Source organism: Typopeltis vanoorti, chromosome 1, assembly GCF_054136105.1.
Source record: "Typopeltis vanoorti isolate ZY-2024b chromosome 1, IOZ_Tvanoo_1.0, whole genome shotgun sequence".
Lineage (NCBI taxonomy): Eukaryota > Metazoa > Arthropoda > Arachnida > Uropygi > Thelyphonidae > Typopeltis > Typopeltis vanoorti.
In genome coordinates, this window is record NC_143549.1 from 86567116 (window position 1) to 86593492 (window position 26377).

General features: G+C 36.6%; 1 protein-coding gene across 1 annotated transcript in view; it reads left to right on the plus strand.

Moving 5' to 3' along the window:
* The window catches only part of LOC150110175 (uncharacterized), a 525668-nt gene that overhangs the window by 376618 nt on the left and 122673 nt on the right, over positions 1–26377 (plus strand). The window contains exon 16 of the mRNA XM_090391921.1: positions 12808–12945. Coding sequence (XP_090248047.1) covers positions 12808–12945 — 138 coding nt within the window. The remainder of the gene's footprint in view (positions 1–12807; positions 12946–26377) is intronic.

A 26377-nucleotide genomic window follows, 5' to 3' on the forward strand; every position in this document is an offset into this window, starting at 1 on the left:
TCCCAAGCCTATCATCATCATCATCATCATCAAATTCCTGCCATGTACCCACAAGGGGTGTACAGGATATGATAGTACTACATGAAAAAATTATATCATTACTAACTTCCTATCTACAATTTTCCTCCAAATCAGTCTGTTACTTGTCAAGACTCCAACATTATCAGATCTTATATTTCTATCGTCTAAGGCACTTTGTACCGTATCAATCCACCTACATCTTGGTCTTCCTCTGGGTCGTTTTGCTGCCAACCTGGCAGAGAACACTTGTTTTACTAATCTTTCCTTGCCCATTCTGTTTAGGTGACCATACCACCTGAGATTAGCTGTGCTAACGCATTCCTGAATGCTGACAATATCAAGTTCTTTCCTAATATCCTCGTTTTTAATATGATATTGCCATTGATACCATCTGTTCACACCTATAATCTTTCTCAGGATTCTCATATCTGCAGTCTCTAGTCTTTGGTCAAGTGTTTTACTTCTGACCCAGCTCTCAGATCCATAAGTTAAAACTGGTTTGAACATTGTCTTGTATACAGCTAATTTAGTGTTCCGACTAATTTCTCTCTTATTCCATATGAATTTATTCAATTGACTTCCCACCATACCAGCTTTGCTGATTCTGTTGTCTATTTCTGTATTTAATTTACCATCTTCAGTAAAAATCGTGCCTAAGTAGCTGAAATGTTTTGCTTGTTCCACAGGTTCTCCATTCACAACACAGTTGACATTTTCAATGATTCTGCCAATTTTCATTGTCTTTGTCTTTTTATTGCTGACCTTCATACCATATCTATTACAACAACTATTCCATTTAGTCAGAAAATCTTGGAGACTTGTAGCGGATTTATTTAGAAGTATAACATCATCCACATAAAGCAAAGAGCTGACATTAACATCTCCAATTTTGATATCATGTTTAATACCACTTTCCTTCATAATGTGATCCATATAGATAATGAATAACAGAGGGGATAACGTACATCCTTGTCTCACACCAGATTTAACATTAAACCATCTTCCTGTACTTCCTTCAATCCTAACTGCTGACTTTCAACTCAAATAAAGACTAAGTATTGCTTGATATAATGCCCCATTGACGCCATATAACTGCAGCGTATTGAATAGCTTCTCTCTTGGCACCTTATCATATGCCTTTTCCAAATCGACAAAACTTAAATACAGATCTTTGTTATATTCCCATGCTCTCTCGACTATTTGTCGCAAAGTGAAGATCTGATCCTGACAGCCTCTGTTTGGCCTGAATCCAGCTTGTTCTTCACCAAGCTTTGCTTTCACAATTCTTCTCAACCGTTTCTCAAGTATACTTGTATAGATCTTGCCAGGAACACTCAGTAGGGAAATACCTCTGTAATTCTCACATTCAGTTTTATTTCCCTTTTTATATATGGGTACTATGAGAGCTCTACTCCAATCATCGGGAATTCATCCCTCTGTCCAGACTTTCTGAACTATGCAGTGCAGCCACTGTAAGACTCTTATTCAACCATACTTCAGCATTTCTGGTCGAATATCGTCTACTCCTGCTGCCTTTCCACATTTCAAGCCTTTGATGGCTTTTTCTACTTCAAGTATGGATATGTATTCCTGACTGCATGACTGGTCAGTGTTTTTTACCACTGTGCTGTCTGTCATCAGTGCTTGTTTCATTTAGCAGTTTTTCAAAGTAATTACTCCATACTTCAAGGATATCTTTTTCTCCAGTTTTCATGTCACCTTTATCATCTCTAACTCCTTTTACGGCACTCTTTCCTCCATCCCCAACAAGGACCAACTTTTCCTTTTTCATTGTGTCAGTTGTTTTTTCTGAAGCATCAAAAAATTCCTCCGCTTCTACCTTAGTAGAACCTTCTGTGGGACCATAGGCACAAATAAGTCTTATTGTCCAGTTCCCCATTCTCATATTTGCCCACATTACTCTACTTGAGACTGACTGCCATTCAAGAAGATTAGCCTCGTATTTAGTGTTGAATACTATGGCTACTCCTTCTTTTCCTTGATTGTCATTGCCTGAATAACATTTTGTATTTATTGCTCAGAAAGATCTCACCAGTTTTGGTCTTTTTTGTTTCATTCACCCCTATTATGTCGATCCGGTACTTATCTAATTCCTCAGCTAGCTCCATTTCTTTGCCATTCAGGCTTCTTATGTTGATAGTACCGATCTTTAACTCTGGTGATGTTGAGTTGGGGTTTGTTTTCAGATACTCGTGCTCTTGTGGGATTCCCTTACCAAGCCTATAGATGATGTATTTGCTATTTGGCCTCATGGCCTAGATTAATTAGATGCATTTTTACTGCATTGAAATTACTAATGTCCTGAAATACATTTCCCAATAGAAAACAAATCAGATTACTGTCTGCCCTTCCTTGACATACTAGTCACATACCTTTCAAACAGTGCATTATAAGTTTCTAATTAAAGAAGTCCTGGTATAACTAGAAACTTATTAGCATATACTCTGGTAAATATTTACCCTGGCAATCAGCATTATACCGTTCAGCAATATGGTGGCCTTGAAAACATGGATGCATATAACCAGAGTTATCTGTTCTAATGACACACATCCTGAGAACTTGCCTGCCTTCACATACAGTTTTACCCAGTTACGTAAAAAATCAATTCCCTCCTCTCTTCCTTAATACATAAGACCTCAATAACTATCCCTATTCTCTATATCTGAGGCACTTCCAAAAATAGCTAGAAACGTGTAGAAAGGCTTATGTGTTCATCGTACATGTTTAATTTTGATGGCATATATCAGAACACAGAATTATAAGTAAATAATTATTTATTGACTTATTGCTGATATTTCGCTGGTGTTATAACCAGCATCTTCAAAGCACAAAAACACAGTTTGTCACAGTACTCGAGCCTATAACAACATGGTGTAACAAAGGGACTAGTTTAAGCTTTAACTTGTAGCAACACAAAGACTAAAGTCCTAAAAAAAAATAAAATAAAATAAAAAAACAGAGAGAGAAAGCAGGTACTAGTTATGTCTTAAGATGACTGTCTCCCAAATCTTAAGCAAATTTATACAGCCATATTTGTTGAGATTCGGAGTAGCATTAGCAGATGCATTAGCAGTTGTTTCAGACAGAACAATCTCTCTGAAAGCTTCTGTGGAGTACTTTTGTTTCCTTCAAGTTGATCCTGTATGTAGGGTTATCCAAAGCATAGTCTGCTAGGCCCGACTTGCCATAGTGCTAGATGTATCATTTATATGAACTGATGCAGATGTCCACAGTTCTTCCTGTTTGACCGTAGTAAGCTTGATCACATGAGCAGGGTACTTCATAGACTCCTGAATATGATAAAGGAGGGATGCTGTCCTTGGGTGAATGGATAAGAGTTGCTAATTTGACACGATCTGAATATAGTGCATAGGTGATGTTTATTGAGAATTCTAGATATATTTTCCAATGTGCCTCTAATGTATGGGATGGTGACTGTTTTGTTGTAGTTCTCCATGGTGGATAGTGGGAGGGGGTTTCTTAGGAGCATTTAGTATTTTGTTTATCTTATGGGGATTATAGCCATTAACCAAGAAGGTGTGGCATAAGTGAGCTAGTTCAGCAGCAAGGTCATTGTCATTGATCTTGCTGCTGAACTGGCTCAACAGATTGTTTGCGCTCTGTGGGTTAGCATTTTTAAGATACCATACTGTTCAGAAGGGTGATGGTGTGATTGTTTGTGTAAATATCTCCCTGTATGTGTGGGTTTTCTAAAAACTGAGAATGATAAGAAACCATCTGGAAGATGTGTGATTAGTGTATCCAGGAAGGGCAGACAGTTATTTGCTTCCAGTTCCGTTGTGAAGTGGATTTTTGGATGTTGGCTATTTAAATGCACTAAGAATGTATCCAATGTACCTGGACCAGTGACCAAATAGCAAGCACATAGCATAGCCAAAGTGTTGGTTTGAGAGTGGTTGTATTGATAGCTAGTTTTTCCAGGTGTTCTATGTAAAAGTTGGCTGGGAGGGGGGATAATACAGGGAGATATTTACACAAACAATCACACCATCACCTTTCTCAACAGTATGGTATCTTAAAAACGCTAACCCACAGAGCGAGAGCAATCTGTTCCAATGACAATGCTCTTGCTGCTGAACTGGCTCACTTATGCCACACCTTCTTGGCCAGTGGCTATAATCCCCCATAAGATAAACAAAATACTGAATGCTCTTAAGAAAACCCCTCCTACTATCCACCATGGAGAACAAAACAGTCACCATCCCATACATTAAATGACATTGGAAAAGATATCTAGAATTCTCAATAAATATCAACTACGCACTGTATTCAGACTGTGTGTGTGTGTGTGTGTGTGTGTGTGTGTGTGTGTGTGTGTGTGTGTGTGTGTGTGTGTGTGTGTGTGTGTCAAATTAGCAACTCCCATTCACCCAACGAGAGCATCCCTCTTTTATCATATCAAGCTTACTACGATCAAACAGGAAGAACTGTGGACATCCGCATCAGTGAACATAAATGATACATCTAGCACTATGGCAGGTCAGGCCTAGCAGATCATGCTTTGGATACCCCCTTGCACACAGGATCAACTGGAAGAAAACAAAAATATTCCACAGAAGCCTTGAAACATACTTCAAATCTCAACAAATATGGCTGTATAAATATGCCTAAGATTTGGGAGACAGTCATCTTAAGACATAACTAGTACCTGCTTTCTCTCTGTTCTTTTTTTTTTTTTTAGGACTTTAGTCTTTGCGTTGTTGCTACAATTTTAAACTAGTCCCTTTGTTACACCATGTTGTTGTTGTAGTCTCGCGTACTGTGACAAACTGTTTTTATGCTCTAATGATGTTGGTTATAACATCAACGAAATATCAGCAATAAGTCAATAAATAATTATTTACTCATAATTCTGTGTTCTGATATATACCATCAAAATTAAACAACAGTGGCTAGAGAATTTAATAAACAGAAACATTCAAACCTATCACACTAACAACACTTATCTGTTCACCTAAGGGCAAACTCCATCCTTACAGCCAGGAGTATATGAAGTGGTCTGTGCCTGCTTAGCCTACTCTGGAGATAGCAAGATCTATTAGCATTCACTTTGTAAAACATAAGAAAATATATATTCAATACTATCATTATTGCTAATCAGGACTGACCGAATGTACTTTATATACATCATCACACAAGATTAGATAGAAGAAAACTGCTACATACAAGTCAAAGTATATTTTGGAATCAGAAGCAACAAAATACTCTCCAAGCTTCAGAAGCCTCCATAGATCAGTTGGTAATGCCCTTTTGTCAGAAAGACCTAGATTTGAATCCCTTATAGGATGTGAAGAATGCTTATCAGGGTTTTTCAGTTTAAGATAAGTTAGTTAGCTCACATGAACATGGCATGCTTTTTTTTTTCTTTCTCCTGAAAACTCGGCTTCTTCATCCTGACAAAACAAGCAAATTAGCCAGAAAGACATGCAATTCACAGACATAATCCACTGACTTCATAGCCTTGGTTGCTTCATCCATAGATCCAAATCAATCAAGCTGGTTAATTTGATCCATTTCAGTTGAGTAGGGGGGATTAAATGTAACCTCCTTATGTGTTCATAGAATGTGACAAATGTAATAGAGAAACAGAAAAGTAAACGAAATTGTAGTACTTGTTGGAATTAATGATTTAAGTAGCAATAAATGTAGTATGCGAGAGGATGTGAGGATTCACGAAGGTGATTAGTGGTCATTGGAATGTGGAGTATGAAGATAGACTGAGAGAATGTAAGTTACAAAGCCTCGTAAATAGGAGAAGGGGGGGGGGGTATGATTGAGATATATAAGCTGGTCAGGGGTTGTTATCAGGTAAATATGGAAGAGATTTTTTCATAGAATGAGAGGGAGGGGGGATAGAACATGAGGCCAGTACTGGAAACTGTATAAAGAGGGTACGAGCAGAGGAGTGAGGAGGAGGTTCTTTGCATGGAGAGTGGTTGCTGGGTGTGTTGTGAATGTAGACACATTGAATCAGTTTAAGGTACATGAGGTACATACTTCCCACAGTTAGTCTCTGACTTCCATGGAGGATAGATGCTAATAATAATAATAATACTATTGAAAGGATTCCTAGTTGAAGCAAGAAAGAAAAGTGTTAAAATTATATATTACCAAGATACAACAGTACTGAGTTAAGGAGGGCTATGATAGCAAATTATTCAATGGTCAGATTGTGTAGGAAAAATGGGCGTGAGTTTTTGGATGTGTGGAGTGAGTTTGGTGACAGAATAGACTTGTATAAGAGGGATGGGCTGCACTTGAATAGATTTGGCATCAGGAGCCTGGAGAAATTATTTCTTGGAGAGAGAGATTTAATGAAAGGGCAGAGAACATCATGAGAGGAATGATGAGAATGTGTATGAGCAGCTGTGGTGTGCAAACATACAATAATATGTATATTGTTTTGCATGGTTAAAAATCTGGTGAATTGGTGATAATCTGCACTCTGGCTTCAGACTTTTTTTGAGTGTGTGTCTAGAAACAGAAAATAGAAAAATTGCTCAACCTCACCAAGCAGACTGTAGATGTAACTTTATGTCATGAATTAACTTATGTCTATACACATGCTAGGTGCATTATGAACAGAGGGATTAAATTCTATGCTCTGGTAAATATGTTGTCACCCTAGATTACTGGCATTAGTGAAACCTAGTTATACATCAGAGTTAAATGTATAACCCAAGAATTGAGTATGAAGGATATAGTATTTTTAGGAAGGATAGGAAGGGAGATGGGGTAGATATTATCTGCTAATGATATCTGATTTGCATACAGTTAGGGGTAGAAACACGTGTAAGCAATAACCATGTAGTAGTGAGTTTGAGGCTAACAGGATGAAAATTGGGGGTATTGGCACATACCAGAAGTTCAGCTGTTGGGATGATGAAATGCATTGCCAGATTGCCCTGATGGACACTAAATGAGTAATCATTATGAGTAACTTAAATTGTTCAAACATTGATTCTCCTTCATTTTTTATCATGAGATAAAAATGAAGGAGAATTTATTGAGCTGTTGCAAGACAACTTTTTCAGGCAGCATGTGAAAGAAGGAATGCTAAGTCAAAGAGTGTTAGATATGATCATGGTGTCAGAAAGGATCTGACTTAAGGATGTGACTGTTTTGCCACCAGTTGGTGACAGTGATCATGCCATATCGAAGTGGGAAGTAAAGTATATGGGTTTACCAATTAGGAAAGGTTACATACTGAACCTGAACTACAAAGCTTGAAATTATGAAAAACTCAAGAGAATACTCCCATTTGATTCCATGACGCCTGTTACACCTGAATGAAAATGATATCAGCAATGAATAGGAAGCTTTGAACAGATACTTAAATGATGCAGTATCTGATCAAGACTCAACAAACAAATAAGGTATAAGTGAAATGGATTTGCAATCTTATCAAGCAAGAGCTCCATTAGTAGAAGATAACTGGGAGGAATATTGAAACAATAATGATGAGTAGAGTTATGAGATATGTAAAGCACTGCTTAGAAAAGTTATGATTATTGTAGATACACCAGCATTCTTGTGTCCAAAACAGATGTAATTTTTCAAATAATGACTACTCACTTCACTAAGATCTATCATCCTGGTGTATGTAACATGGTTAAGTGGGCTCCCAGTACACTGGATGGAGATAGAAGTGTATGATGAGAAGGAAGAGTTGCTTCCTTCTCATCATACACTTTTATGATGCGATTCTCATCCAGGTTATTGTTGAATAACCTGGATGAGAATTTGGCAATAGGGACAGATGGGATATCAGCATGTATGTTAAAGGAATGTTCAGTATAATTTGCTAGGCCCAAGAATGACATGTTGTAGAACTTGAGTCTCTGTCAGGAAAGATCCCACAGGAATGGAAAGAATATACAAGGTTATTGCAAATAGCAGTGGGTCCAACTGTCAACCTATCAGTATCTCTAGAGTGCTGGTGAAGATTTTAGAGTTGGTAAGAACTTGCATACAGAAATGGGTTGATGAACAAGTTATACTCTGCAAGTAACAGCATGTGCTTACTAAAGGTATGTCATATCTTTTATCATGGAGGATCCTCCAGATAAGGAAAACGTGATATACTTGTGTGATATATACAGTCTTTGGACTATTGTTGTTGTTCAATCTATACATTAATGATATTGGGAAGGACCCAACAGGAGATGTTCAGTTGTTTGCTGATAACACAAGGATAGGCAGAATAATCATGGATACTGCTGATATATAACACTTGCAGAATGATTTAAATAGGCTGGAAGTGTGAATAAATGATGAATGGCTGTCAATTCATTGTTAGCAAATGTAAAGTTATGCACTTGCTAACAATAATAATAAAGGTCACATGGAAAATAATTGCAAGTTCCACTTACAGAATAATTATCTTGAATTGAACATTGATATGTAAGGATAAGGAAACCATTTTACCTCTTTACAAGGTTTTGATATGAGTGCACCTGGACTAGTGTGTGCAGATTCGGGTCTCCTGAGTTTGGAAAAGACAAAATAAAAAGCTGTGGAAATGCAAAGAACAGTAACAAAGATGATATCAGAATTGTAGAGTGTAAATTATGAAGATAGATTGAGAGTTTGTGGACTGTAGACACTGCTAAACAGGAGAAAGAGGGCTAATATAATGGAGGTTTATAAACTTCTGCAAGAGCATTATGGGGTATTGTCATGAAAGGTTTAGCTATATGGAAAGTGGGGAGAGTGCAGTGGGGTTGGCATCCATGGAGGTTAAATTTGTGTGTGATTAAGAAAGTGGTGAATGCCAAATTATTCTCTCACAGAGCAGTGAATAAGTGTAACTGGTTGCCTGTTGAAGTAGCAAATGCATCTAATATGAATGAGTTTAAGAAAATGTGAAGCATCTAGTGTGGGTTATGTATGTCCTCCATCGATCAGTCCTTGACTTCCTGGAGGTCTCAGATAATAATAACAAAAAAAATATTTACATAATACTTGAATAAAGAACCTAAAAAAAAAGCTTCTCAGTTTGACATAGCAAAGTGATAAAAGTAGAGAATGTTATTAATTCTTCATTATTTTATAGCCAGATAAATTGAAATTTAAATGTGTGGTGAATGGTAGGACAGTGGACATGCAAGGTAGTGAAAATGTGATTTGCATGAATGGCACTGATAAACTAATTTAAGAGATGAAAGTGGAGTTAGTAATGATGAGACAAGAGATTAAACGTATGAGTAATGAACTAAGGAGAATTACAGATTTGAATGGGAATGTGAGGAAGAATTAGATGAAAGATTTGAAAGAAATATTGAATGATTTCAGAGTGGTAATATACTGGGATTTGATGAAAGAGGTGTGGTGAGTGAAAAGGTGCACAAAGTCTGTTTCTGGAAGTTGAAATGAACAGAATGGTTGAATCATTGGATAAGAAGAGAAGAGAAGGCATGCAACAGAGTAGTAGTAGTTGGCACGTATGAATCATTTTGACTGGTAATAAGAAGAATGTAAGGAAGGATGTCATGAGGCTGTTAAGGATAGTGAAAGATAACAGAGTGGTAGACAAGGTAGTAGTCAATGTTGTTACCCAGGTGTGATAATGATGAGTTGAGAAGGCGAGTGAAGATTATGAATGGTATGTTAGCAGAGTTGTGTGTGGAGAAAGGGGTTCATTTTGTGAACGTGTGGGATGAATTTCAGTGGTAGATAAAGCTGTGTAAAAGGGGATGGGCTATATTTGAATGGATTTAGTGTGAGTCAGTTAAAGAAACTGTTGCCACAAGAGAAAATTACTGAAGTGAATGTAAGACCTGAGGAAGCAAGAGGTGTTGTGGAAGAGCAGGAGAGTAAGGTAGGCAAGTTTATGAATGGAGAAGTGAGAGGCACAAGTGAAGCGAATGACAGAGCTGAGAAGCACAAGTGAAGAGAAGGAACACAGGGTCGATAGGGAGACACTCTGTGAGAAGTGTAGATGATGGTTTCAGGAGTAGATGTGAGTGTGCAAGAAAGGATTAAGATAGTCGAGGATGTGGGGGTGACATTTAGGTTCTGTGTAGGGGTGTAATATCAGTGATGATAGACAGGAAATGACTGGAAAAGTGTGGAGAAGTCATATCTGAGAAGTGGGGTCACTGAGACAGGTTATGGAAACAGAAATGAGCTAGTATGTATGTTTACAAATGCTAGAGATATTTGAAACAAGGGGAAATGAAATTGTAGCATTGATAGAGTTCATTCACCTTGAAATTGTTGTTATGAGTGAGACATGGTTGTGCAAGGATGACATTTTGACAGGAATAGAGATGAAGTAATATGTAGTCTTTCGTGAAGACAGAAAAGAAGCATGGGTGCTATTGATGATGGCAGAGGAGTTGTGTCCATCTGAGGTGGAGATGTAAGGAGCAAATACTGAACAGTGGTTTTGAAGCAGTATTGTGTGAAGTGGAGGTGGACAAGATGAAATGTTTAGTAGGGTGTTGCTCGTGACGTGGTAATTTGGAAGGCAGTAAGAATGAAAGGTTAGGCAAATTGGTCTCACCAATAAGAAAAGGATGATCATTATAGGTGACTTTAATTATGGTAATATAGAGTGGGATGAAGAGACAGTGTCTGGTACCAAAGAGAATGAATTTCTTCTGATTAATAATATCTTCTGATGAGATAACAGATCAAAGAACCTCGATCCAAGTGTAGCCTCCCTTACATACTACTTTCTTAAGCAGCATGTAAGAGAGGCTACACTTGGATCGAGGTTCTTTGATGTGATTATCTCATCGGAAGATATTTTAAAATGAAGTGTCTAATGTTCCTCCGGTCAATGAAAGGGATCATGAAGTAATCATTTGGGGAGTGGTCAGCCATATCAGGACTTTTGTAAGAAAGGGCTATAGGTGGATCTATAAGGTGGCTGATTATGGCAAACTCAGGAAAGAAACAGCTTGCAGTGATATCATGTAATGAGGAATTGCATGGGAAGGAAATCAGTGCTGTTTGTTCTGGCAGAGGCAATGACTGAGTGTATTCCAAAGGTCCAGAGATTAAATAAGGTAGGTGTAAAATGGATGACAGAAGAGGTGAAGCATGCAATCTGGAAGAAAAAGGCATTGAGGAGGTGGCACAACATGAGTGGAGATAATCAGTTACATGAGGAGTACAAAGAGCAAGCAAGGAAGATGACTTACTTAGTAAGCATAGCAAAAGTGGGATATAAGCACCAGTTAGCAAACGATGCTAAAAGAAATCCTAGGAAGTTTTTTTGATATGTGGTCAGTAGAAGGAAGAATGATTATGGGAGGATGATGTAAGTCAGTGGTGATGGGAGAAAACTTAGGATATAATAGAGGTATTTAATGAGCAGTTCAATAAAGAATCCCACCTTATGATTGTAACATAATACAGAACTTGAGCAGTAAAAATTGGAGAGGAACCAATGATGGTGAGTGAGTGAGCAGGAGGTATATGAGGAATTGAGTAAACTTGGCAGCAACATGGCCATGAGACTTGTTGGTATATATCACCATGTGTCTTGAGGGAATGTTCCAAGGAGTTAACAGCCCTAACTTACATTTTTAACATGAATTTTAGATTATCCCAGGTTCCAAAGGAATGGGAAGATGCAAAATTGTTCTGCTTCATAAAGGGGATTATAAGACTTAGACTTTGAATTATAGGCCAATTCTGCTTTTCTGGAGTTATGGTCAAGATGTTGGAGAAGCTAGTCTGTTGACTTCTGAACTGGGTTCACAGTAATAGAATTCTGTTTAATGGACAGCATGAGTTTGCTATAGAAGATCATGTTTTAGTAATATGCTTACTTATTATAACAAGGTGACAAATACATTGGGCAAGGGGGATGCATATGCAGTAGTATATTTAGATTTTGCAAAGGCTTTCAATAGATTGCTACATGACAAACTAGTAGGATTGCATAATAGATTAGTGCATTGGATTGGAGATTTGTATCAGCAGGCTGTGTATGGGGAAGTGATATCCTAGAAGAGGATATCACTTCCCCATACACAACCTGCTTTTCTAGGATATCATTGCAGATGATGCGAAGTTTGGGAGTTATGTTGTAGCTTTGCAAGAGGACCTAAATGGGTGTCATTTAGGTCCTCTTCGGCACTAACTACTTAGACGCTAACTTTGCCTCTGGCTATTTTCAGAGTTTCATGTTAACTTATTTGATTATAAAATAATGAAAGATTTATAACTTCCATAGATATATATATATATACTTCCTGACTGGTTTGTCTGTCTTTTGCAATGGAATGAAAAACCTTAAGTAAAAAACCTTGGAAAAGAAACCATAGTTTCCTTTCCAAGAAAAGAAACTATGTCACCTCCATATGAGACCATCTAATTCACCTTCAGCTGAAAAGTCCTTATAAAGATACTTGACATCCTGGGACACTTTTGTCATTCAATAAATAATGGATGGTTTTTATTGTAGCTTAGCTAGTTTGAATATCTAAATTGGAACTGCAGATTAATCTAGAACATGATGTTTGTCTCGTATTTTGCTGAAATGTTTTCAGTCTAATTTTTTATATAAGCAAATAGAAACTCAAGAGTGTTATTAAATTTTGTATGTAAATAAAATTAACATTGTTGTGCTGTCTTTTTTTTTTTTTTTTTTGCACAATGTTTGAAAACACCTGCAGTTTTATTTTAGATATTCAATCTTCAGATATATTTTATCTGTACTACATTGTATCAAAATAATTTGTATGAATATTTTATTGTGTAATTTTGTTACAAATATTTTCATTTCAGAGAAGAAATGACCCTGATAGGTTTTGATACTGAGGTATACAAAGGCTCTGTAAAAAGAAAAAGTACTGAGGGATTAGATGAACCATTTGATCCAGAAATTGAGGAATTCCTATCAAGAGCTCCTCAGCCCAAGCAAGAGTAATTATCAAATGTTAATGCTTAAGAGAATATAGTATATTTTCAACATTTTAAGTGCTCTGTTTTATCCAACTATCTTGACATACACTTTGCTGAATAATTTCAATTCGGCTCAAATTAATAATTTTCAAGTCTTACCTGTTATTTTATGTCTGTTGTTATTATTATTATTAGCATCTGACCTCCTTGAAGTCAGAGACTAATCATGGAAGGTACACACAATGTTCATCCAACTGTGCCTTAAACTGATTCAATGTGTCCACATTCACAACACACTCAAGCAATGCATTGCACTCAGCAACCACTCTCCATGCAAAGAACCTCCTCCTCACTCCTCTGCTCACACCCTCTTTATACAGTGTCCAGCAATGATCTCTTGTTCTACCCCCTCTCTCTCTCATTCTATGAAAAATCTCTTAGGTGTCAACTTCATAACAACCCCTGAGTAGTTTATATGTCTCAATCATATCCCCCCCCCTCTTTTCCTCCTATTCACGAGGCTTTGCAATTTACATTCTCTCGATCTCTCCTTGTACTCCACATTCCAAAAAGCACTGACAATCTTTGTGAATCTTCTCTGGACCCTTTCCAACATATCCTCATCACCACCATGAAAACCTGATGGCCAGAACTGTGCACAATAATCCATATGAAACCTGATCAAAGCCTTATACAATAGCATTATAACAGTTTTATTTCTGTATGTCAGGGTCCTTTGCATCATTGCCATTATCCGATGTGACATCTTCACAACTTGTGCAGTGTGGCCCTGAATTTCAGGTCTTTGCCCACTACCACCACTCCCAGATCTCTCTCATATCCTCTACTTCCATTAAAGTTTCCCACCAAGTGTATACTTTGCATCCCATTGTTGCTTACCAAATCTCAAAACCTTACACTTTGCAACATTGAACTGACAGTTCCACATACTTGCCCATTCATGCAACTATTCAATTCCTCCTGTAAGGCCATAACATCTGTTTGACTTTGCATTGCTCTCCCCAATTTTGTATCATCTGCAAACAGCTATATATCACTAATTAAACCCATCCCAATATCATTAACATAGAAACTGAACAACAACAATGGTCCCAAAACTGACCCCTGTAGTGCACCACTAGTGTCCTTCCTATTGGGATACTGCACCCTTATATACAGCTTTCAAATACCTTATGTCTACTTAGATCATTTGTCCCCACAACCATCACTGAGCATTTATCTCGCTTGTTTTTTTCCTCATATCCAATGCCTGAATTATCCTACTCATTCTCTCTCCTGGCAGACCTTATCAACTCTCTCATTAACTAATCATCTAACTATGGAATCCTCCATGCATTCTGTCTCCATAGAAAATTTCTGTCAATTTTCTGAAGAAGTAGCCTCTGTTTTCATTCTTGGGTTAACATTGCCGAAATCTATTTTCTGCACCATACACATTAAAAATTTTGAATTTCCACTGTCTTTTTGCTCCTGATTTAACTAAGAGCTCAGTGATGACAATCTATTTATATTTGTGGGCACCATCTGGACTGGCTATTGTTAAAAATCTTCAAAAAATTTACAAAAAATAGGGTTCAAAAATTTTTATTGTAAAAATATTTTTGAAGATACTTGATACTGCAGCATATGAGATTTTCAGCCTCTCCTTTTAGTTTGTATTATTCGTTTCACTTTTAGTGATCTGCATATCAATATAAATAATACAAAGTGTGTTTCTTTTTTCTGGATTGTGTGTCGGTTTTCAAGAATAACCAAATATTACTAACATCTGTTAATAATATTTGGTGTATTGTTTTGCCCTCGGTTCTTGTACATTTCTGTTTGACTTAGGTAAGGTGTTATTACAAGAGTATAGGATACTGTATATTATCTCACGTACTATATTTTAATATAAGTTGTCAGTTTTGGTAACAAGATTTCATTTTGCATTTGGAGACTGCTAACTTTCAGTAGATAGTAAACAAGATGTAATGGACAGGGATTGACTCACTTGAGTTCATGAGAAACAACAATATAGCAAAGATAAATATCTGGGCTACTAAAAGTCACATGTCACTCTTCAGAAGGATGTCAGTCTACCTGAGATCACTGTGTGAATGGGAATCTCATCACATGGAATAATTGCATCTTATCGATTCGATGGTACTGTTAATGGCAAAAATTATCACAAAATGTTGAAAGATTATGTTGCACCAAATATCAGAAAGATGTTTAGTGATAGTGCAAACCCCCCCCTCTCCCCACATTATCATAAATCAGTGTGAGATTAAATGTGAGCAAAAAAGTAAAATTGAAAAATCATGCTTATAGTTGCAAACCATAAACATGGTGGAAATGTGGATGATAATATAATAAGATTCAGAAAACATTTTGCTTGCCTTATGCTTTTCAGTTTGTAGATTATTCGAGGAGAGATGTTGCTCATGTATTTGAGCTGATGGTGAGTATTTTGAATATTTAAACGAATTTTCAGTTATTTTGAAAAAATTGTGTATCTCTTATCTTTTAAATGTGTTAAAGAAATTAAAATGGTGTATGTTGTTCATGAAATATATATTTTCCAAAATTAATAACGGAAAAAACTCATGTGCAAAGATTATTTGATAGTATAATTTCGCCTGTGTGTCACAGGCATCGTCAGTACATATTAAGCTCAAATTAAACAATAACTGACAATTCCAAAAAGTGCCACCTAAGTAGCTGGTGTAAGATAACTAAAAAGGTCAATAAATTTCCTTTAAAAAAAAAAATTCAATACAATAAAAAGTTAGGAAAGATTAGCTGATTTGTAAAGTACTATCTCCCATAAAGGGGACAGATGTAAGCAGTCGGATCTGTTTAAGTTAGGAGAATGAGGCAGAGTTTAACATGTTTCTTTATAAAGGCGTTCCATGAGGAACCGACTTTTGTGAAGAACTCTTGTCTTTCTCCAATGAACTCTATGTCTACTGAAGATGGCATGTTCTGCAAGTCCAGACTTTTCAGGTTTAAAGTATTCAATATAAGATTGGTGTTCTTCTAGCCGAATAGAGTCAGATCTTCTTGTTTGTCCGAAATAAGATAATCCACAAGAGCACGGAATCTGGTAGACACCTGGATGATTAAGATGTGGAAGCTTCTCCTTAGGAGAAGTGAGAAAGGTGGAGATTTTTCTAAACGGTCGAAAGGCAACAAAAATATTCAGTGGTTTTAAAAGTTTTGCTATACGTTCACTGATGCCTTGTACATAAGGGATAGGAATGTGCGTTATTTCTTCTGTGTTTGAAGAGGAAGATATATTAAAACTACTCAAAGTTCTTTTAATGAAGCAATTCTTATAACCATTAGATAGAAAGAAAGAAGTTATATATTGTAGTTCTTTCTGTAAAAGATCGTCTGAAGAACAAAAGGAGTGGGCCTGATAAACCAGTGTTATAATAGTTCCTGCCTTTTGACTGGGATGGTGATGAGATTCTGCATGGATATAATGGCCTGTATGAGTCTTCTTTCTATAAACTGAGAAATGTAGGTTACCATCTGGTTGGCGAGGAATTAGAAGATCTAAAAGGCTAACTGCTTATTTGATTCTACTTCTAGGATAAACTTGATCCTAGTATGAAATGCGTTTAACTTAGTGAGAAATTGTTGAAGTTCATCCGAAGAGCCATTCCAAACAGCAAAAATGTCATCGACATATCTGAACCAATGTGCAGGTCTGGGAGAAATGTTGTCAAAGATACGTTGTTCAAAATGTTCCATAAAGAAATTGGAGATAGCAGGAAAAGAGGATTGCCCATTGCTGTTCTTCCTTCAATTTGTTGATACAACTTATTTTTAAAGGAAAAATAACCAGAATGTATTACAAAATCGAATACGTTTACAGTGTCTGAAGGATATTCCTGTTGTAGTAATTCAATGCGTTCAGAAAGAGGCACATTTGTAAATAAAGAAACAACATCTAAACTGATCATGATATCAGAAACATCCAAATAAAGATTTGAAATTTTATTTTTGTAATCCAAAGTATTTTTTATATAAGTATCAGTTCTTCTAGTTGAAGAGGAGAGTAAATTTGATAAAAATTTTGAGATTTTGTAAGTGGGGCAAGCTATACAATCTACGACTGGTCTTAGACGGAATGCCTGGTTTATGAACTTTTGGAAGACCATACAATCTAGGTGGACGATCGAAGAAGGTTTTAAGTTTTTTCTTTTGATCTTCATTCCATGTAGATACATTATCTATAAGAGAATTAAGTCTCTTCAATTGACTCCAGGTAAGATCCTATAAGTTGAACAGTCGCAAAGTAAAAGAGACATTTTTCTCTCGTATTCCTTCCTATCTTGAATCACTACAGCCTTCCCCTTATCAGCTTTCATAATAATTAAATTATTGTTATTCTTCAGTGATTTCAATGCTTTAAACTCAGAGTAAGAAAGATTAGGACGAGGAGGCTTGGCATTAAAAAGAATTTTTGCACATTCAAAACGTAATCTGTTGGCTGTTTTTTGGGATAAGGATCGAATACCCCCCTGTCTATGTTATGAAAGATGGTAACCTACATTTCTCAGTTTATAGAAAGAAGACTCATACAGGCCATTATATTATCCATGCGGAATCTCATCACCATCCCAGTCAAAAGGCAGGAACTATTAAAACATTGGTTCATCGGGCCCACTCCTTTTGTTCTTCAGACAATCTTTACAGAAAGAACTACAATATATAACTTTTTCCTTTCTATCTGATGGTTATAAGAATTGCTTCATTAAAAGAACTTTGAGTAGTTTTAATGTCTTCCTCTTCAAACACAGAAGAAATAACGCTCATTCCTATCCCTTATGTACAAGGCATCAGTGAACATATAGCAAAACTTTTAAAACCACTGAATATTTTTGTTGCCTTTCGACCGTTTAGAAAAAATCTCCACCTTTCTCACTTCTCCTAAGGACAAGCTTCCACATCTTAATCATCCAGGTGTCTACCAGATTCCATACTCTTGTGGATTATCTTATTTTGGACAAATGGGGAGTCTGCCTCTATTCGGCTAGAAGAACACCAATCTTATATTGAATACTTTAAACCTGAAAAGTCTGGACTTGCAGAACATTCCATCTTCAGTAGACATAGAGTTCTTCACAAAAGTCGGTTCCTCGTGGAATGCCTTTATAAAGAAACGTGACCTCTGCTTCATTCTCCTAATTTAAACAGATCCGACTGCTTACGTCTGTCCCCTTCATGGGAGATAGTACTTTACAAATCAGCTAATCTTTCCTAACTTTTTAGAGTCTTTATCAATTATCTTTAATATCAGTTAATATATTTAATCTTGTACTGACAATGCCTATGATACTTGGATTAAAATTCTACACTAATAAAGTTGTTTTTTATCTGAGTTTCTCTCCATTTTTAAAATTCTTTTGATTATGCTAACTCTCGGTATTTCATTATTTTTGGTAAACAGGAGAGTAAGTGTGTGATAAGCTGCTGTTTTCTGTTATGATCGAAACAAACCGAAACTGTGAGAGTGGTGTTATGTCTGTTAATTGTGTGTGTGTGTGTGTGTGTGTGTGTGTGTGTGTGTGTGTGTGTGTGTGTGTGTGTGTGTGTGTGTGTGTGTGTGTGTGTGTGTGTGCTATCTTCATTGACTGCTATGCAGGATAGAAAACCCTGCTACCTCCATATAGGACTGGCTAATTCATCTTCAAATGAAAGCCCTTATAAAGGTTCATTGTGTCCAAGATGAGATTGAAACATTCCTACCAACTAAAAGAATATTGTCTGTACCATCGGTACAGAAGCTCACTGTTAAGCAAAATGGTGCAGTGACAGTAAACAAGTGGTAATCAGTGAGATGCAGGAATTGAAAGAAGATTTAGTGAACTGCAGAAACTGTGTGTGACACATGCAACATATTAGAATGATACACAAGAGTATAATCTTTGCATTATTAGAAATGTGATAAGTAAGTGTATAAGATAGAGAAAAGAAGAGAATACAATTTAGAAACACATATTGCATTTATTGACTTTGAAAAGCATTTGACAAAGTTAAAAGAAACATATTATTTAACATATTAAAAGAAAGACAAATACCAAATAATATTCTAAAACTTATCACAAGTATATATGAAAATAATCAAATACAAATAAGATTAAATCACGAGTTATCATATACGAGAGAGATAAACCAAGGGGTCCGACAGGGATGTCCCCTCTCAGCAACTCTTTTTAATATCTACTTAAATGAAATAATAATAAAATGGAATAAAAATTTACATCAAGGAATTAAACTTTCTCCTACAGTAAACTTAAACAATCTCCTCTCTGCCGACGACCAAATAATAATTACAAATTCTGAAGATAACTTACAGAAAGCTATTTTTGATCTAAATGAGATATCCAAAGATTATGGTATGATAATATCAACAGAAAAATCAAAAACTATGGTCTTTAAAGGACAAGATCCAGTAAGAACTAAAATAGTAATAGATAACAAGATCTTAGAACAGGTGAATTCATTTAACTACCTAGGATGTATGATCACATCTGAAAAAGATATAAACGTAAAAATTGCAAAATATTTAAAATTAACAGGTGTAATTAACTCTATATTTAAACCAAACCTAGTTCAAAAACAAACCAGACTAAAAGTATACAATACATTAGCCCTACCAGTCTTAATGTATGGAAGCGAAATCTGGACAATAAAACAAAAGGACAAACAAAGATTAACAACAGCAGAAATGAAGTTTATGGGAAAAACTGCAAAGTATACCCTATTTGATCACAAAAGAAACGAAGAAATTATGAAAGAATTAAACCAAGAACCAGTCTTCTTCTTCTTCGACCTTCTGGTTCTGTCCACTGCTGGATGAAGATCCCCCCCCCCATGATTTTCCAGATCACTCAGTTTTCTGCTTCTCCCATCCATCTCACTCCTACAATTTGTTCCAGTTCATCTCTCTACCTTCTTCTCGGTCTTCCTCTTTGTCTTGCTCCATCCATTGGTCTCCACTCTGTTGTTTTTCTAGTCCATCTCCCATCACTGCATCTGGCAATATGGCCAGCCCATCTCCACTTAGCCTGTTTAATGTATTTTACAATGTTATCCAGATATTTGTCTTCCTATCTCTTAATGTTATTTTTAGCATACTTCTTTCCATGCAATGTTGTGTTGTTCTCAGCTTTTTGTTTAGGGCTTCTGTTGAAGTCCATGTTTCTCCTCCATATGTTAAGACAGGAAGTATGCACAGGTTGAACGCTTTCCTTTTTAGACTCATAGGGATGTCACTTCTGAATATGTCTTTCATTTTCCCGTAATCCAAGGTGAATTCTTCATTCAATCTCTTTTCTTTGGCACTCCTCAAAGGATAACAATTGGCCCAAATATACATATGAAGTAACTTGTTCTATTTCATGGTTTTCAACTTTGATAGTTCTATGGTTTATGTATTTATTATGTATCTTATGTATCTCATTATTTTTGTTTTTTCTCTATTTATTTTTAATCCAATTTCTCTGGAGGCTTCATTTAGCTGATTTAGCCTTTCTTCCAGATCTTCAAGATTATCTGCTGTCAGGACAATATCATCTGATATTGTCCTGATTGCAAAACATTTATGTTTATTAATATATTAACATAAATGGATATGTTTATATGGATATATTTATGTTTATATATCCATAAACATATATGGATATATAAACATAAATGGATATCCATCCATTTATGTTTATATAAAAATATAAACATAAATGGATGGTACACAATCAAAGAATTTAAAACAGAAAGATTACCAAAACAAGCCTTAAAGTACAAGCCATTAGGAAAAAGAAAACCAGGACGTCCTCTCAAATGATTCAACGATGACTTCTAAGGCCAGAACAGGCCATGCTAGGCCTAAATCCTTGATATGCATGATGATGATGATGATGATAAGATTTGTTTTCCAGGAAACAAAATAAGCAGAAATGTTTGGTACAAAAAAAAATAATAATAATTAGTTTGGACAGAATGAGAATGCAAGATGGATTTCATAACTTTTTTTTAAAAAAAGTGAAAGATAATAGCATAGTAGGAAAATTTGTCATGTCCTATCCATCCAGCCAGGATGGTGTAGTGAGTTGAGACAGGTGAGCAAAATGAAAATATTAGCAGAGCTTTGTGAGGAGGAGAGAATACAATCTCTGAATGTGTGTGGGATAAATTTAAAGAATTGATGGAATTGTTTAAAAGTGATGGATTGCACTTAGCAAGTTTGGTATGAGTTGTCTGGAAAGATACTGTTGCTGTTGAGGAAGTAAGAGGTGATACCTCAACAGAGGTCAGACTAAAAGAGTAACTAAACGGAATAACAGTGAGAATACAAGATAGAGGGAAAATGAGGAAGAAGGAGCAGGATATACTATATAGTGTGGATTTTATAAATAGTAAATGTAGGGATGATGGTGATCATTGTGAAGAGGAGATTCATTGAAATCAGTTGGATATCTGGAGAAAACAGATCCAACTGATTTCCATTCATCCTATAGATTGTATAAAGGAGAAGGGATGGAGATCTGAGTAGATATCACAGCTGAGAGGTAGATAAATTGGATCAGGCACATATTGTAAATAAATTATTATACTTACAAATTCCAGAACTATGAGGAGTAAACAAGATGAATTTGAGTTTTGAATTGATTTGCTGAAAATTGTTAAGAAAAAAAATAGTTGGCTAAGAAATGCAGGAGAGAAGTACACTGCTGATGATAGCAGAAGAACTATGTCTACTGATGTTGGGAATACAGGAGCAGGAGAGTAGTGGCAGTGCTTCAGCTGTTGGCTTGCAATTGTGGAGGTTGATAACAAAAAAAAAAAAAAAAAGCTTGTTGAAATTGGTTTATCAAATAGGGAAAAAGTGACCACTATGTTGATGACTTTGCTGTCTGATCTCAATAAACCCATTGAAAGAGATCTTAATCAACCAACAGTTTATTTACTTATTGTACCCTGAACTCATTTGCACTTTCACAACATACTCCAAAGATGCATTCTTCTTATATACTAGACTTGACGTAAAAAAATCTTGTACTCACACTTTGTTTACCACTGCTATACAACTTCTAGTTATTCCTCTATCTCCCCCCCCCCCCACACACATTGTGTGTCTCCTCTCTATTAATCTAGTGCAACCCTCTCATCAACCTCTTTTCCACCTCTCTGCAATATACATTTCCTTGACCTTTTAAAATAAGGACTGAAATGAAGAGAGTGTCACATAGAAGAAATAAAATCTTGAGTTTTTGACAGAACAGTTGTCTTTGGCAGTATGTAATTGAAGTCGCACAAGCTTCCAGGGAATCAGCTATTTTTGTCCTTCAATAAGCAAGCAGTGATGTTTCACCAGGCAACAAAAGCCATCTAACATCCAAGATTTAGTAACACCATTCTTTCAACTATGGAAGATATGCTTTAGTTTTGGAAATACTCACCAGGGTTGCCTGAACCTGAATTGCAAATGTTGGCTACTCTGCTGGTAGGTGAGGTTGACTTGGCTGGAGAGGCTATATGTTATGTTTCATGTCACTGTTATCCTCCTGTTAGTGGCCCATTGGTTTGGCTGATGGTATATAAAGAGTTACATCATGAATGTTTATCTCCTCCATGTGAGGTACCTGTTCGTGGTGCAGAGGACCTCCAATGATGGTACTGACCCTTTTTTTGTTTTGTTTTTATTTTTGTACTATGCTTTTTTATCATATTCTTCACTCTACTTCTGAGTCTTCTTTATTACTATTATTATTCTATCTTCAAGATCATCATCAAGGGATCCAGTGTATCACCACAGTATTTGCCATGCTGTGTGATCTGGTGACATCTGGAAAGGGGTATCCTGTAGTCTTGCATTACTTTAGGCTTAGTGTCAGCAAAAGGGGTTGCCCTGGATGGCTTTGACTAGATGACCTTGCTAGTGGGCTTGCCAACAGGAGTTAACGGTGTTGCAGCTGCTCCTTCCTTATGGTCTGAGGACAGGCTCAAGGTTTGCAGTGGCGCTGGTATATCATGGATAGTCTTGAAATTCCACTCCTGAGCACAGGCATTGCTTGCCAGGGACCTTTGGTCTTGAATCAAACTCCCTTTGAGAATGAATGTTTCTTCCTGTTATTATCTATGGTTTCTAAGCCCCAACAAGGTTCAGAAACCATAGAATCATTAACAAAAAACCAAAGTAAGAAACATGCAACAGAAGCTGCAACAAACACATCACTTTTCTTAATCCTACTTTCAACAGTTTAGCAATCACTTGGAAAATGTCACCCTTCTTTATCCAAAAGTGTTTGGAAAGGTTGGCAGGATCTCCAAAATCTGTAAAAAGAGATTCTATTCATGAGATATCCTTATTGAAGCAGCTACAGTAGCACAATCAGAAAAATTGCTTCATAACATATATTGGAAGAATATCAATTACAATGAATGAGAGACTTACTGCAACACCATCAACCATTGCAGATAAGTCCAATTGCTAAGTGATCCTGGTCATGCCATCCAGGACTGCCTGTCTTGCCAAATGTTATCCCCACAAATCTACATTTTCAGAGGTGTGATATCAGAGTGGGACCTCCTTGATGTTCTTAATGAAAATATCTGCAATGAACTTGAGGACCATGGAGCAACAGCCATAAGAAGAATCCTTATACATAGGGATATGCAACTAGTTCCACTAGCATCATCCTTACCTTCAACAAACCAAAACTACCAACATCTTTCAAAGCAGGTTATCTCAACTGTCCAGTATGGCTTTATATCCTGAATCATCTGTGCCACTTTAAATGTCAAAAATATGATCAGTCTCAAACTGCATGTCCTTGCTCTGCTATCTGTGCCTGGTGTGACAGTAAAGATCATGAGAATAAAGACTGTAAGCACAAAACACCAAAATGCTCTAGCTGTGAAGAAGATTGCCCAGCCTATTCCCAAGCAAGCTAAAGGTGGAAGAATGAAAAAGAGATCCAGAAATTAAAAACAGAGCAGTGCATCACTTATCACGAAGCAAAGAAGCATTATTCCACAAAAGTAGCAATGATATCTGCTTAACCCTACACTGAGAAGGCAACTCCAAAGAAGGTGTGAGCTGAGGTGTTAACGTGTATGTCAATCCCACAACTGCAACATCCCTGAAAGACTGTGCTTGCTCGCTATCTCCTTAGAGTGAATCAAAGGGGAAAATAGATATGGACTCACTCCTCCTGAAGAAATGTCAAAAATGGTCCAACTACATGAAAATCCTCTCTCTAAAAAAATAATGGAATGTTCACCACAGAGGATGAAAGACATGCCTCCAAACCCTCTAATATAGATAGTTAGCATGGATACCTCTATTCTTCCTCAGGATGATAAAGCAATTAATATACCAAGTGCCCTACAGGGAATCGAATTCGATGATGTCTTGGGTATGTTTCCAGAAGAAGAAATGATAGACACTGGCCTTCCACAATTCTGAAAAAAGAAAAAAAAAAAAGCCAAGACTAATGAGAACAAAACCTCTCAACATAGGAAGCCAAGTTATACCACCAAAAAGAAATAATGAAAACATTCCTACAAAGAAATTACCTTGGATTTCATCAAAAAAACATTGATGACATCAAGGTTCTCTTACAGATGTATAAATCAATATGCTTCTGCCTGCAAGAAACATGCTTAAAGCCAAATGGTGACTTGGCACTACAAAATGTTACCATCATTCATAAGGACAGGAGGGGGAATGGATCTGACCTTGGAAGAGGTGCCATCCTTGTGGGCAAGCATTCCCATTTCCAGCAAGTCCCACTTAACACCAACTTAAAAGCTGCTCTCCAGCTCTCATTCAGAAATGCATAGATATTTTTCAAAATGACCTTGATGAAATCATATTGCAGCTAACATCCCTCCCCCTTACTTTTAATGGAAGATTTAAATGGACACAACATTCTGTGGAGTAGTGCCCACATCAACATTAGAAGAAAGGCTTGCACATGCTTGACAACAATAATCTCTTCCTCTTAAACACAGGAAGCAACACTTTCTTTCATGTCTAATGGAACATTCAACTGCACTGTCTGTTCAATCTCCCTTATCTCACTGTTTAAGTGGGAAACTGATGACAACTTTGAAGCAATCATTTTCCAGTGAAACCTACTTTTATGCTTGGGCAACCATGTACTACATTACAGATATTGTTGTGAAAAAATGAGCAAACTGACTGGTCTGTCTTTCCTCATTAGCAAAATTTGATCTGTGAGGGTCTCCCCTCCTTTCAACAATGCAGTGAATCATGTAACAGAGTGTATTATGCAAACTGCCACAGCTGCAATTCCTAAAACATCTAGTCAGTGATAATTTCACCATCAATTGCTTTCAAACATACTTGACCCCAGTTAGACATATCAATCATCAGAATGAGAAAGAATCCTGGATCTAGTACATATCATCCATAACCAGAGAAGCAAATAGTAAAGAAGTCTGGACAAAATCTGGAAAATGAAAGGCAGATGCACCACCCACCAGCTCTCTATCTATAAGATAGTTGGTGTGTGCTTTTGCTGTAGATGTGGCCTTCATCCTGGCCCAGAACTCGGACTAGGACAAATGGACAAAATGCAATGTACAAAAGATCTAAAGTCCTATTTTGGTCCCTTCTAATGATGTAAAAAAAAGAAGAAAAAAGAAAGAAAATTTACAGCTGTGTGGGAGTTGCTCTTAAGATAACAGTCTACCAACTTTTTGGCAAATTAATGCAACCATATTTGTTCAGGTTAGGAGAATTCTTCAAAGCTATGGCTGACTCAAAAAATAATCTTTCGGATCTGTAACGACTTCTAAATAGCACATTCGCTTTTCTTCCATGTAATCCTGTGTGAAGGAGGAGTGTCCAAAGCATGGCCTGCTGGTCCTGACTTGCCATAATAATAGTAGCTAATGTATTTTTTATGTTCTTCCAGGCAGATGTTAACCGATCTTCCTGTTTGCCCATTGTAGGTCAAGTCACAGGGATCTTCATACACTCCAGGATGTGCAGGAGAGTGAAGTTTATCCTTAGGTGAGCGGATTAGAGTTGCTAGTTTAACATGAGGTTTGAATGTGGTGCAAAGGCCATGTTTCATCAGTACTTTCTATCTTTTCTTATGTACCTCTGACATAGGGAATAAAAATGGTAATGTGTTCCTGTGTATTAAGGGAGGGGGGATAATGGGGCTATGTAGTATTTTATCTATTATGTAGGAATTGTAGCTGTTGGCCAAGAATGTATGGTGCAGATATTTGAGTTCTGCAGACAGAACTGTATCATTAGAACAAATGGCTCTGTGTGTAAGTGTTTTTAAAATGCCATACTGTTGGACTGGATGATGATGTGATTATTTATGTAGGTATCTTCCTCTGTGTGTGTTGGTTTTCTGTAAATGGAAAAATATAGTGATTTACCTGAAAGATGAGT